Here is a 15,485-nt window from a genome sequence, read left to right on the forward strand (position 1 = left end):
AAGTTGATGCAAAGAGTCAATATTTTCAGTTTGACCCTTCTTTTTCAAGACCTCTGCAATCCTCCCTGGCATGCTGTCAATTAACTTCTGGGCCCATCCTGACTGATGGAGCCCATTCTTGCATAATCAATGCTTGGAGTTTGTCAGAATTTGTGGGTTTTTGTTTGTCCACCCGCCTCTTGAGGTTGACCACAAGTTCTCAATGGGATTAAGGTCTGGGGAGTTTCCTGGCCATGGACCCAAAATATTGATGTTTTGTTCCCCGGCTACTTAGTTATCACTTTTGCCTTATGGCAAGGTGCTCCATCATGCTGGAAAAGGCATTGTTTGTCACCAAACTGTTCCTGGATGGTTGGGAGAAGTTGCTCTCAGAGGATGTGTTGGTACCATTCTTAATTCATGACTGTGTTCTTAGGAAAAATTGTGAGTGAGCCCACTCCCTTGGCTGAGAAGCAACCCCACACATGAATGGTCTCAGGATGCTTTACTGTTGGCATGACACAGGACTGATGGTAGCGCTCACCTTGTCTTCTCCGGACAAGCTTTTTTCCGGATTCCCAAACAATCGGAAAGGGGATTCATCAGAGAAAATGACTTTACCCCAGTCCTCAGCGTCCAATCCCTGTACCTTTTGCAGAATATCAGTCTGTCCCTGATGTTTTTCCTGGAGAGAATGGCTTCTTTGCTGCCCTTCTTGACACCAGGCCATCCTCAAAGTCTTGCCTCACTGTGCGTGCAGATGCACTCACACCTGCCTGCTGCCATTCCTGAGCAAGCTCTGTACTGGTGGTGCCCCGATCCCACAGCTGAATCAACTTTAGGAGACGGTCCTGGCGCTTGCTGGACTTTCTTGGGTGCCCTGAAACCTTCTTCACAACAATTGAACCGCTCTCCTTGAAGTTCTTGATGATCCGATAAATGGTTGATTTAGGTGCAATCTTACTGGCAGCAATATCCTTACCTGTGAAGCCCTTTTTGTGCAAAACAATGATGACGGCACGTGTTTCCTTGCAGGTAACCATGATTGACTGAGGAAGAACAATGATTCCAAGCACCACCCTCCTTTTGAAGCTTCCAGTCTGTTATTCGAACTCAATCAGCATGACAGAGTGATCTCCAGCCTTGTCCTCATCAACACTCACATCTGTGTTAATGAGAAAATCACTGACATGATGTCAGCTGGTCCTTTTGTGGCAGGGCTGAAATGCAGTGGAAATGTTTGCAAATGTTTTTGCAATTAATTGCAATTCATCTGATCACTCTTCATAAGATTCTGGAGTATATGCAAATTGCCATCATACAAACTGAGGCAGCAGACTTTGTGAAAAWTAATATTTGTGTCATTCTCAAAACTTTTGGCCACGACTGTACATGCTGACACACAAAGTCTATAAGAGTCCCAGAAAGAATTATGGGCATCGGTTAAGATACAGTTGCCATTGTGATCGAACCCTTACCTGGATGCAGCCCCGTATCCCGTTCTGCACCTCCCCCAAGCCCAGGACTCCGCCCACATGGAGGTGTTTCACTTTCAGCCCATGGATCTCATTCCCCACKATCACTGTGCCCTGAGAGAGAGAGAGAGAGAGAGGGAAGAAATAGAGAGAGACTAAATAGATTACACTTAAAAATGTGTCATTTTAACCAGTTAACAGACGCTGTTATTCGGAATGACTTCAGTGCATTCAAATAGATGGAGTTAGAGAAAGAGAGGGGGAAGAGTGAATATGTGAAAGAACAGAACAGAATAGATAGAAAGGGTTAGACAGGTTTAGGGAGAGAAAGAGTGAGAGACACAAAAATATTTCAATGAAAGCAAGTGAACAAGAAGGATACAGGAGAGACCATGAAAGAGCATAACAAGACAGTGTGTGGTGCTACATGGCTGGAGTGAATTTTTACAAACACAGGTTTTAACACCAGCAGTGGGCAGACATTACACTGGCTTTAGGATTGGATATTGGGATTAACAACCTACAGGATTACAGGGCCAATTAGAGGTTATGATTTGCATTGAGACGTCTGCACTGCTGAGTGATATGGGGGTTTAGTGGGTCACTGGTCATTCTGGTCACGACCTTAATGTGTCTCTCCGGGTAAAAGTCACCTTTAGGTACWGATCTAGGATCAGTTTACGCCTCGACAATCATAGCCTAATCAATTAAGGGAAGAAACGCAAATCTGACTTTAAATCAGTGTGTATGGACAATTTGTGACTCTCACCTGGAAGAGGCCAAAGTCGAGGCGGACGGTAGCCACGTAGCGCGTCTCCCTCCCGCTGCGGACGTCTCGGAGCTCCAGCTGCAGGTCGTGCCAGCGCCCGTCGCTCACCTGCACCTGGTCCAGACGCAGACGCACCGGCAGCGTCGACCCCTTGGTCACCGAGAACACCAGCTGACCACTCACCAGCTGCAACAGAGACACGTGTAAATAATCCACAGAGTAATCCACACAAATATGGTTTGGAATCCCCCTGTAGGTTGCTATTACTCCAACATAAATGGACACATTTCCAAAGACAGACGAACATATAGACACAGATAAACTAGTGCAGGTTAGGTAGCACAGGTAAGTGTAGATGTATGTGTGTACAGACCTGGAAGACCAGGCTGGTGTACTGTCCGGCCTGTGCCTGCAGCAGGGTGCCCTCCCTGGCCCGCGTCCTAAACACCAGGCCCAGGTACCAAGGTGTGGAGATGGTCACGTCATTCTTCAGGTCCCACCAGAGGGCACTGTTTCCCAGGAAACGATGTGGGTGGGGCATCACTGTAGGGGGGCAGGGAGAAGAGGTCAGTGAGGTTAGTATGAGGTGTGTGTATACGTCCGTTTATAAAGGAGTGAGAAAAGCCTATGTTTACTGGACAGGTATGTCAGTGCTTATCTTACCATGGCTGCAGTCCTTCCCTCCAAAMCCTAGGGGGCAGTCACATGAGAAGGTCTCCCAGCTGACACGACACGTTCCTCCGTTCTGACATGGGTCGGAGTTACAGAAGGGCAGCTTGGCACTACATCCTATCAGAACCAGAGAAAATCATTACATCTGTGTTAACAAACTCAATCAACTTAGCGGTTAGTGGTTTCTATTGACAACACAAACACAGACAGGTATGCTAAAGATGCTTTGTGTCAAGTCTACAAAACCTGTGCACTGTGTTCACAAAATATTATACTTTTGGGAACAGAAAACTGTATTGAGATTGAATTTTTCATAGATGAGAAAATATGTAGAACGTCAGCCCAGTTTCATCTCGCTCCATCTTCTCCATTTGCTGGCCACTGTACTTCCTCTCATCACCATATTTGGTGGTGAGTGAGTGGAAGTTCCAACTGGATTTTTACCCCCAGTAAAGTATCTGAGTTCCCACTTGTATCTGTGAGTATGCTATACAGACCAGGTAAGGTTCCATTGTTAGCGATGTATCCCGCCAGGTCCAAAGGTCTGTTGTCGATGTGGAGGTCTTTCATACAGCCAATAAACTCCCGGGTGTGAAACGGGAAATGATCAGGCATGTTGGGCACTCCGCCCAAAAACAAGGGACCGGTGAGATCCAGAGATCTGAGAAGGGCGGAGAGAGAGGGAGAGAGAGAAAGCAGAGGGATAGAGAGAGAAGGTAGAGGGATAGAGAGAGAAGGCAGAGGGATAGAGAGAGAAGGTAGAGGGATAGAGAGAGAAGGCAGAGGGATAGAGAGAGAAGGCAGAGGGAGAGAAGGCAGAGGGATAGAGAGAGAAGGTAGAGGGATAGAGAGAGAAGGCAGAGGGATAGAGAGAGAAGGCAGAGGGATAGAGAGAAGGCAGAGGGAGAGAAGGCAGAGGGATAGAGAGAGAAGGAGGATGGAAGAGAGGAGCACAACACTAGTAGATGTTGTCCTTGTCCTTTGCCCTTGTACTTTCCTCAGCGCTTACAGACCACAGCAGCAGTGGTGAGTGACTTGTCAAGTCCAGACAACATTGCCAGGCTTAAGTGGCAATGCTGAGGGTTTACCCCTGACACTGACTTGCACGTGACGTGCACGTGTGTGTGTGTGTGTGTGTGTGTGTGTGTGTGTGTGTGTGTGTGTGTGTGTGTGTGTGTGTGTGTGTCTGTGTGTCTGTGTGTCTGTGTGTCTGTGTGTGTGAGAGATAGAGAGATGGAGAGACTTACTTCTTGGAGCTGGTCTGCTTGCCCTGAGCAGCACAACTATAGTTGCCGAGCTGTGTTCCGAAGCGCAGCGACACGGCCGTGTCACAGTCATCCACACTGACCACCGCCACCTTCTCATCAGATGGACCCTGGGCCTCCCCACTCACACTGCGCTTGGGCTGGGGCAGACACAGGGACAGTCAAATTTAACACACACACACATACAAACAGTACACACACAGTACACACACAGAACACACAGAATACACCAAAACACCTTGCTGTACTCTTGCTGCTTGTGCTGCTACAAAGACAGAGAGTAAAATGCAGTACACACACAGTGGACTATCAGAGAGAGGGAAGAATATGTGACATAGAAAGAAACACTGACACTGCAAATGGGCTAAGAGGGCAGGGGAACTCACAGCCACACTCACAGAGAGTGAAAGACAAACCTGTACACACAGCCATACCGTACTCACACTGTGCGAGGGCTGAGAAAAATGTAGAAGGGGAGAAAATTCTAACAAATGCATGGTATGTGCAGATATTAAGGGTTACACACACACACACACAGGGACTCGCCTTGTTGTAGTAGTGGATGTGGACAGAGTGCCAGTTTCCATCGGCCACGCCCCCAGGTAGAAAGGGGCTCACCTGAGTGGACAATTCACCTGGGGACAGACAGGTCAGAGGTCACACTCAAAACCAGGGTTTTGCCTACCATTGTATAGGCGGGGCACACCTACAAAGCCATACACATACAGATACAGATCGACACATACCTGTGGAGTACTTGAGCACCACCTGTCCCTCTAGGATCTCCAGAGTCAGGAAGTCGTGTTTCTCATTGAAGCGTCCGTTGTAGAAGAGGAGGCCACTGTTCTCCAGAGTGGCAAAACTATAATACAACCCACAACCATGTTAGAGCGCTGTGAGTAACCCCACCATCACACACACGGTACAGGAGATGCTCTGTACATAGTACAGGATAAGCTGTAGGGTTCACTGCAAATCTCTAATGCAAGTGTACATGAGTATATAGGACATTGTGGTATATAATAAATAAAAGATCTATGCCTGCTGAGAGAGGCTGGGACGGATCACGTCATGTGTCTTAAAGCTAATGTACCTCTGAGTCACGGGATTTAGTTAGACCTGAGATCACATGTGTGACCACTTCACCCTAGCAATCACGTCTGACCAATCAGAACACACCAAGGGGCCACACCAGGTCCCAAGTTGGGCCTCTAGGAGTGGGGGAGGGGACAAAGAGAACAGGATAGAGGGTAAAATATAAAAAATAAATGACATGACACATGAAAGAAAGAGCAGGAAATTGAGAAAGGGTCTAAAAAGAAAGATTGAAAGAGAGAGCGAGAGAGAGAAAGAGAGAAAAAGAGAGAGTGAGAGAGAAATTAAAGACAAAAAGAAAAAGAAAGTCAGTACTCACGTGAGAGAAATGGAGAGGTGGAATCTCTGGCGGAGGCCTCGGAACATGATAAATGATTTGGGGGGGAAGGAGCGTGCAGTGACAGCGCAGTAGGGCCGCTCGTACCCTCCTGCGGGGCACTCACAGCGGAACCCCCCTCCAGACAGCTCCCTGCACGTCCCCCCATTCCTACACACCCCCGGGACACAGCGGCCCTGACGCCTGTCCCACTCACACCGCTCGCCTGGGAAGGAGAGGGGATGCAGCATGTTACTGTACACATACAGTACCAGTCCAAAGTTTGGACACACCTACTCATTCAAGGGTTCATTTTTATTTTTTTATGATTTTCTACATTGTAGAATAATAGTGAAGACATCAAAACTATGAAATAACACATATGGAATCATGTAGTAACCAAAAAAGTGTCAAAACAATCAAAATATATTTTAGATTCTTCAAAGTAGCCGTYCTTTGCCTTGATGACAGCTTTGCACACTCTGCATTTTCTCAACCAGTTTCATGAGGTAGTCACCTGGAATGCATTTCAATTAACAGGTGTGCCTTGTTAATTTGTGGAATTTCTTTCCTTCTTAATGTGTTTTAGCCAATCAGTTGTGTTGTGACAAGGTAGGGGTGGTATACAGAAGATAGCCCTATTTGGTAAAAGACCAAGTCCATACTATGGCAAGAACAGCTCAAATAAGCAAAGAGAAACAACAATCCATCATTACTTTAAGACAAAAAGGTCAGTCAATGTTGAAAATTTCAAGATCTTTGAAAGTTTCTTCAAGTGCAGTCGCAAAAACCATGAAGCGCTATAATGAAACTGGCTCTCATGAGGACCGGCACAGGAAAGGAAGACCCAGAGTTATCTCTGCTGCAGACGATAAGTTCATTAGAGTTACCAGCCTCAGAAATTGCAGCCCAAATAAATGCTTCACAGAGTTCAAGTAACAGATACATCTCAACATCAACTGTTCAGAGGGGACTGCGTGAATCAGGCCTTCATGGTAGAATTGCTGCAAAGAAACCACTACTAAAAGGACACCAATAAGAAGAAGAGATGTGCTTAGGCCAAGAAACACGAGCAATGGACATTAGACCGGTGGAAATCTGTCCTTTCGCTCTGATGAGTCCAAATGTGAGATTTTTGGTTCCAACCGCCGTGTCTTTGTGAGACGCAGAGTAGGTGAACGGATGATATCCGCATGTGTGGTTCCCACCGTGAAGCATGGAGGAGGAGGTGTGATAGTGTAGAGGTGCTTTGCTGGTGACACTGTCTGTGATTTATTTCGAATTCAAGGCACACTTAACCACCATGGCTACCACAGCATTCTGCAGCAATATGCCATCCCATCTGGTTTGCGCTTAGTGGGACAACCATTTGTTTTTCAACAGGACAATGACCCAACACACCTCCAGGCTGTTTAACTTCTTATGGCTGGGGGCAGTATTTAGTAGCTTGGATGAATAAGGTGCCCAGAGTAAACTGCCTGCTACTCAGTCCCAGAAGCTAAGATATGCATATTATTAGTAGATTTGGGTAGAAATAACTCGGAAGTTTCTAAAACTGTTTGAATGATGTCTGTGAGTATAACAGAACTCATATGGCAGGCAAAAACCTGAGAAAAAATCCAACCAGGAAGTGGGAAATCTGAGGTTTGTAGGTTTGCCTATCCAATATACAGTGTCTTTGGGGTCATATTGCACTTCCTAAGGCTTCCACTAGATGTCAACAGTCTTTAGAACCTTGTTTGATGCTTCTACTGTGAAGAATGAGGGAAGGAGAGCTCTTTGAGTCAGGTGTCTGGCATGAGCTGATCACTGGCGCTCCCGTGAGAGCGACCTGCGTTCCATCGCATTTCTGAAGGAATTCTCCGGTTGAAACGTTATTGAAAATTTCTGTTAAAAACATCCTAAAGATTGATTCTATACATCGTTTGACATGTTTCTATGAACTGTAATGGAATTTTTTGACTTTTCGTCTGACCTGCGCGTCATCAATGGATTTGGATTTTGGAACTAAACGCGCAAACAAAAAGGAGGTATTTGGACATAAATTATGGATGTTATCGAACAAAACAAACATTTCTCTGTGGAACTGGGATTCCTGGGAGTGCATTCTAATGAAGATCATCAAAGGTAAGTGAATATTTATAATACTATTTCTGACTTCTGTTGACTCCACAACATGGCGGATATCTGTATGGCTTGTTTGGGCTCTGAGCGCTGTACTCAGATTATAGCATGGTAATGCTTTTTCCGTAAAAAAATTTTACAATCTGACACAGCGGTTGCATTAAGGAGAAGTTTATCTAAAGTTCCATGTAAAACACTTGTATCTTTTATCAATGTTTATTATGAGTATTTCTGTAAATTGATGTGGCTCTCTGCAAAATCACTGGATGTTTTGGAGGCAAAACATTACTGAACATAACGCGCCAATGTAAACTAAGATTTTTGGATATAAATATGAACTTTATCGAACAAAACATACATGTATTGTGTAACATGAAGTCCCATGAGTGTCATCTGATGAAGATCATCAAAGGTTAGTGATTAATTTTATCTCTATTTCTGCTTTTTGTGACTCCTCTCTTTGGCTGGAAAAATGGCTGTGTTTTTCTTTGACTAGGTACTGACCTAACATAATCGTTTGGTGTGCTTTCGTCGTAAAGCCTTTTTGAAATCGGACACTGTAGCTGGATTTACAACAAGTTTATCTTTAAAATGATGTAAAATACTTGTATGTTTGAGGAATTTTAATTATGAGATTTCTGTTGTTTGAATTTGGCGCCCTGCACTTTCACTGGCTGTTGTCAAGTCGATCCCTTTAACGGATCTCAGCCATAATAAGTTTTAAGGGCTATTKGACCAAGAAGGAGTGTGATGGAGTGCTGCATCAGATGACCTGGCCTGCACAATCCCACAACCTCAACCCAATTGAGATGGTTTGGGATGAGTTGGAATGCAGAGTGAAGGGAAAGCAGCCAACAAGGTCTAAGCATATGTGGGAACTCCTTCAAGATTGTTGGAAAGGTATTCCAGGCGAAGCTGTTTGAGAGAATGCCAAGAGTGAACAAARCTGTCATCAAGGCAAAGGGTAGCTACTTTGAAGAATCTTAAATATAAAATATGTTTTGATTTGTTTAACACTTTTTTGGTTATTACATGATTCCATATGTGTTATTTATTCGTTTTGATGGCTTCACTGTTATTCTACAATGTAAACATTTTCTAAATAAAGAAAAACCCTTGAATGAGTAGGTGTGTCCAAACTTTTGACTGGTACTGTACGTACGAACATACTGTACATACATAATTAGTAGGCTAACAACAGATGCAAACATGCACCAAAAAAAGTACAGGATACGTACAAATATTGACAACTCACATGAATGGAATAATGTAATCACGTAAAGCCCTATTTATAATGCAATTTTTTTTCTTCATTACATAAAAAAAGAAACACTCTACAAAACTCCCACTATATATACAAAGGTATGGGGACACCCCTTCAAATTAGTGGATGGGGCTATTTCAGCCACACCCGTTGCTGATAGGTGTATAAAATCGAGCACACAGCCACGCAATCTCCATAGACAAACATTGGCAGTAGAATGGACTTACTGAAGAGCTCAGTGACTTTCAACGTGGCACAGTCATAGGATGCCACCTTCCCAACTAGTCAGTTCATCAAATTTCTGCCCTGCTAGAGCTGCCCTGGTCAACTGTAAGTGCTGTTGTTGTGAAGTGGAAACGTCTTGGAACAACAACGGCTCAGCCGCGAAGTGGTAGRCCACACAAGCTCACAGAACTGGACCGCCGAGTGCTGAAGCGAGTAACACTCTACTGTCCTTGGTTGCAACACTCACTACCGAGTTCCAAACTGCCTCTGGAAGCAACGTCAGGACAAGAACTGTTCATTGGGAGCTTCATGAAAGGGGTTTCCATTGCCGAGCAGTCGCACACAAGCCTAATATCACCATATGCAATGCCAAGCGTCAGCTGGAGTGGTGTAAAGCTCGCCGCCATTGGACTCTGGAGCAGTGGAAACACATTCTCTGGAGTGATGAATCACGTTTCACCATCTGGCAGTCCGACGGACAAATCTGGGTTTGGCGGATGCCAGGAGAATGCTACCTTCTCGAATGCAAAGTGCTAACTGTAAARTTTGGTGGAGGAGGAATAATGGTCTGGGGCTGTTTTTCATGGTTCAGGCCCCATAGTTCCAGTGAAGGGAAATCTTAACTCTACAGTATACAATGACATTCTAGATGAGTCTGTGCTTCCAACTTTGTGGCAACAGTTTGGGCATTGTTTCAGCATGACAATGCCCCCGTGCACAAAACGAGGTCCATACAAAAATGGTTTGTCAATATCGGTGTGGAAGAACTTTACTGGCCTGCACAAAGCCCTGACCTCGACCCCATCGAACACATTTGGGATGAATTGGAACTCCGACTGCAACCCAGGCCTAATCACCCAACATCAGTGTCCGACCTCACTAATGCTCTTGTGGCTGAATGGAAGCAAGTCCCTGCAGCAGTGTTCCATCATGTAGTGGAAAGCCCCAGAAGAGTGGAGGCTGTTATAGCAGCAAAGGGAGGACCAACTCAATATTAATGACCATCATTTTGGAATGAGATATTCGACGAGCAGGTGTCCACATACTTTTGGTCATGTAGTGTATTAAATGTATAGATGAACCATAAGAATGTATAGAGGACTCATCTTCATATCTGTGCCATTATAGCATCTGTGACAGCATGGGCAGCRCCATTGAGGCTACAACCCATMRGAATCTACTTTAAAATGTCTGAAGCATGGTGGAAGCACACAATGGTGCTGTCCATGCTATAACAGCCTTTTGGCCACTAGAGGCTTCTATCATTCTCTATGGGAGAAACCAACATTTCCTCATACAATTATTTTGCCAGGATTTCTCAAAATATGACTGTAACTGCAGACAAACCCATTTGTGTGGGCAGTAGTCTCACTAGAGGCTTCTATCATTCTCTATGGGATGAACCAACATTTCCTCATTCTATTCCTTTGCCAGGATTTCTCAAAATATGACTGTAACTGCAGGCAAACCCATTTGTGTGGGCAGTAGTCTCTGCTGAATGCCCAGCAAATAAAACTATATCACTACAGGCAAAAATATACATATAGTCAGACTCAGCAGATTGAGTACAATACACAGCTAGAGAGCTCCAGCCAGCCTCCCTATCAATGAGCTGGTGTAAACACAGTGTGGGGATTAACTGCCTTCACCCTGCAGACACACTGCTCCTCCAGGCCCCCAGTTTAGAGGCCTGCTGAGGTCCATGGAGACATGCAGATCATGTTAGAGCTGCAGGCTAGGCCTTTGTATGGCGGGCCTAATGGTGTCTCGTTGGTACAATATTTGTTCAGCGTCAAGACACTACTATGGTGAATGCAGCCACTGGCATGGTTTAAAACAACCACCAAGCAGACGATTGTGCTTGGTGGGCGAGACTGCAGAGTGCCTTGGTCTTTTTCTCATGCGTGTATGGACACCCACGCTGACACACACACAAACTGGCTGACTGTACCCCCCGGTATGATGTGCAGTGTGAAAACATGGTAGGGTTCTGTGTCTAAAAGCATGAAGAGTTTAAACGACTTTCACCCCTCCTTCTCCCTCCTTTCTACCCCCCCCCCCCCCCCAAGACACACACACACCACATACACACACACACAAAAACCACCACCACCATTTACATTATTTTTCTCTCTCTCTGGCACTTGCATGCTCACACACACACACACACACACACACACCTCTCTCTTATACACATCTAGATGTGTATAAGAGACAGCACACACACACACACACACACACACACACACACACAAACACACACACCAACTTATTAATATTAAAATAAATAAACAGACATTAATAATCATGAATTATTTGTCTAGTGATACAGAAAGACAGACACACAGACAGACAGAGCAAACGTCTAGCAACCCGAAGGTTGAGTGTTTGAATCTTATCACGGACAACTTTGGCATTTTAGCTAATTAGCAAATTTGCAAGTACTTACTTCCTTTTAGCTACGACTACTTAGCATGTTAGCTAACCCTCCCCTAACTCTAACCCTAACCTTAACCCTTTAACCTGAATCCTAACCCTAACCTTGATCCTAACCTTAACCCCTAACCCTAACCCTTTGCCTAGCTAACATTAGCCACCTAGCTGATGTTAGAGACAACACATTTGAATACATAACATATCATAMGTTTTGCTAATTGGTAACATATTGTACAAATTGCAATTCATAACATATTTTACGAAATGGATGATAGACATCCACAAATCAATGTATGCCATATTAAACGTAACATATCATACTAATTGGAGTCGCCCAGATTTACATTTACTATGTTATGTCTACCACTGAGTCCATGTTGCCCTGGCAAAGAACAGAAGATCCTATTATTTTCACTTCACTGACTCTCCTATAATTGTTTGGTGTACAACTCTGCGCTCACTCAACACACTGAAGGCCCACTCAAACCGATAGGGAGCACAGCTTCTACATTCATATTCTCCATAGACTTAAATAGAAATGGAGCAATTACTGTACAAAAGCTTTCCCTAAGATAGATAACAAGACACTTATGCTCTTGTTATAAAAAACGACTCTACATTCTACCGGTGCTTCTCTATTCTCTTTATTCTGGACAAACGGAGCACTATTTCTGTCCTCTTCCCCCTCTCCCTCTTTTCTTCTCCACACACCCTGTCCATCCTGACTTCCCCTTTTCCTCTCTTCCTCCCTCATTCTCTCCATCCCTTTGCCTGCACATTCTTAAAACTATCTTCCTATTGCCCTTCATCCCTATCGTTGCTTCTTATTTCCCCTGCTTCTTATTTTCTCCTCCCTTCCCCATTCTCTCTGTATCTCGAGCTAATGCATTCACACCCCTTCATTCATGGGATGTTTTATTCATTAACGCCATCGCTTCCCCTACGGCTCCTCAACCTACCCCTCCTTCCCTCCCACACATGGTACATCCCCAGAGGCCATCGCTCTACCTCCTTCCTTCTCTACCTCCTCTGACTCTTTCGCTCTCTTTTTCTACCTCCTTCCCTCTCTCTCCATCTTTACCTCCTTCCTTCCCTGTTCTCTCTCTACATCCCTCTCTCTCTTTTTCTCTCTCTACCTCCTTACCTCTCTTTCTCTCTGTACATTAGTCCCTCTCTCTTTTTCTCTGCCTAGTACTCCTCTCTCTGCCTCTGATGCTTCCCTTTCTTCTTCCTAGCTTAGCCCCTCCCACTCCCTTTAGTCCCCCTTTTCCCATGGAGCTCAGTTGGTAGAGCATGGCGCTCGGTAGAGCATGGAGCTCAGTTGATAGAGCATGGAGCTCAGTTGGTAGAGCATGGAGCTCAGTTGGTAGAGCATGGAGCTCAGTTGGTAGAGCATGGAGCTCAGTTGGTAGAGCATGGAGCTCAGTTGTAAGCTGGCGCTCAGTTGTAGAGGCATGGCGCCTCAGTGTAGAGCATGGAGCTCAGTTGGTTTAGAGCATGGCCTCAGTTGTCTGTAGAGCATGGCGCTCAGTTGGTAGCACGCATGGGCTCAGTTGGTAGAGCATGGAGCTCAGTTGTGTAGAGCAATTGAGCGCTCATTGTAGAGCATGGAGCTCAGTTGGTAGAGCATGGCGCTCCAGGGGCTTCGTAGCTTGTAGCATGGAGCTCAGTTGCTAGAAGCATGCGCTCAGTTGGTAGAGCATGGCGCTCAGTTGGTAAGAGGCATTGGGCGCTCAGTTGGTATGCATGGAGCTCAGTTGGTAGAGCATGGAGCTCAGTTGGTAGAGCATGGCGCTATTGGTAAGCATGGCGCTCAGTTGTAGAGCATGGCGCTTGCAACATCAGGGTTGGGTTCCATTCTCACGGCGGGACCAGTAAGGAAATGTATGCTACTCACTGCTATAAGTCGCTCTGGATAAGAGCATCTGCTAAATGACTTAAAATGGAAATGGAAAATTACTCTTTGCTCTCATCTCTCCCTCTCTATACTCCCCCTCTTTCCTTATCTATAAATATCTAAGTAGTTCTCTTTTCTCCATATCTTTATTATCTCCATGGGAATCATGCCGTCTATTATAGAATCATTATTAAATGCCTGTGTTAGTTCTCTGCAGTCCATTGAAACAACACAGTGAGATTTCATTACAAACACAGCAATACAGAAATCCTCAAAACCCTCCTCTCTATTTCCCATCAGTCTCTATTTTCTATTCATCGTTGCGATCGCTTTCTTCAATTCCCCGCTACTCTCCACCCCTTTCTAGTTCTCCCTCTTCTTAGTCTCTAACTTCTCTCTCTGTAAGAGTTTAACAGCGCTAAGGCTCCTTCTCACTTCTGAAAAAGATAAGTGCTGGTTCACCCCAAGCTTTTTTGATCTGAAATGAAAGAGAATATGAAACACCTCTAAATATATTCATGGCATCTTCCTCCATCACTTCCACCATAAGACAGTATTGCAGCTATTCCCAGGGAAAGAGGAGAGGGGAAACACGTCTAGTCCTGTTCCTTGTGAGACATAACACTACTCTGTTTCCAGAGACCACTCACAGGAACAAACACACACATTTTCATAAATAGTCAGAAATGTCACACAAAATGTGCATCAGACATAAGCATACACACACACACACACACACACACACACACACACACACACCACACACACACACACACCACACACACACACACACACACACACACACACACACACACACACACACACACACACACACACACACACAGTGACTAAACACCTATTAGCTGTGTAGTCTACCTGTGTAGTCTTCTCTGCAGATACAGGTGTAGCCTCCCTCCCTGCGAGCACACACTCCTCCGTTGAGACAGGGGTTGGAGTAACACAGGTTGATCTCCGTCTCGCAGTAGTCCCCAGTGAAGCCTGCGGGGCAGCGGCAGCGCAGCCCGGCGATGGGGTGGATGGGCCGGAACAGGACGGAGGGAGAGGAGATGAAGGGAGCAGAGCTGTTGAAGCGAAGCACCGAGATGCACTTCATGTAGTTCTGACACGGCTCCCGCAGACACACGTTGTCATCGAACGGGAGCACCTGTTTTACAACACACACACACAGATAGTTTCAATTCAGTGGACGGGTTGGGAAAAGCGTGAGAGTGAAAGAGAGCGTGTGTGTGTGTGTGTGTGCGTGTCCGTCCATGAGTAAAGTGTACTCTTGTAAGTGTGTGTGTTCAGTGCGTACATCTATGTATCTTGATGCGTAACCACATATGTCTAATGCTATCTGTGTTTCTGAGTTGATCTGTCTGTTCTTCCGCCTCCCGTACCTCCATCTTTGCCAAGGAGGTGAGGTGCGGACGGTTGAGGTAGAGTTGCTCTTCCAGGGCCTCTGAGGGTAAAAAGTTACCCCCGGGCAGCGCAGCGGTGAAACTGACGTTCAGGATGCCCCCTGCCTCGCCGTCCGGCTGGATGTTAAATACAAAAACATCCTCCGGAGGGATGGACAGCACCGCCGACACCCCCTCCAGGAAGTGACCCAGCAGTGGGGACAGGAAGTGCTCCTGGGACATGTTTTGGAGGCGCACTGTCACGCTGCTGCTCAACATGTCCTCTGTGATGATGAGCACTCGAAGAACGCACTGGGCCGAGATACTGTGGACTCCGTCTGAGAGAGAGGGGGAGAGAGGGAGAGGGGGGTGAGGTTGCTATGTCAATCTGTAGAGATACACATATTTAGGTAGCATGAAGAGCTTGGTAGTGTGGAGTACTACAGGACAATTAGGAAAGTAGGAGAGAGTGAGGGTCGGTGGAGCTACTGAGAGACAGGAGAGACAGGAGAGAGTGAGGGTCGGTGGAGCTACTGAGAGACAGGAGAGACAGGAGAGAGTGAGGGTC

General features: G+C 45.7%; 1 protein-coding gene across 1 annotated transcript in view; it reads right to left on the reverse strand.

Moving 5' to 3' along the window:
* LOC111976886 (cadherin EGF LAG seven-pass G-type receptor 3) overlaps positions 1–15,485 on the reverse strand; it is a 60,755-nt gene that overhangs the window by 33,886 nt on the left and 11,384 nt on the right. The window contains exons 2-13 of the mRNA XM_070447872.1: positions 14,918–15,255; positions 14,394–14,682; positions 5,575–5,797; positions 4,907–5,022; positions 4,707–4,795; positions 4,143–4,300; positions 3,393–3,556; positions 2,887–3,012; positions 2,597–2,766; positions 2,224–2,409; positions 1,458–1,568; position 1,059 (exon numbers count right to left, since the gene is read on the reverse strand). Coding sequence (XP_070303973.1) covers position 1,059; positions 1,458–1,568; positions 2,224–2,409; positions 2,597–2,766; positions 2,887–3,012; positions 3,393–3,556; positions 4,143–4,300; positions 4,707–4,795; positions 4,907–5,022; positions 5,575–5,797; positions 14,394–14,682; positions 14,918–15,255 — 1,971 coding nt within the window. The remainder of the gene's footprint in view (positions 1–1,058; positions 1,060–1,457; positions 1,569–2,223; positions 2,410–2,596; positions 2,767–2,886; positions 3,013–3,392; positions 3,557–4,142; positions 4,301–4,706; positions 4,796–4,906; positions 5,023–5,574; positions 5,798–14,393; positions 14,683–14,917; positions 15,256–15,485) is intronic.

The sequence above is a fragment of the Salvelinus sp. IW2-2015 genome, linkage group LG17 (assembly GCF_002910315.2).
Source record: "Salvelinus sp. IW2-2015 linkage group LG17, ASM291031v2, whole genome shotgun sequence".
Taxonomy (NCBI): domain Eukaryota; kingdom Metazoa; phylum Chordata; class Actinopteri; order Salmoniformes; family Salmonidae; genus Salvelinus; species Salvelinus sp. IW2-2015.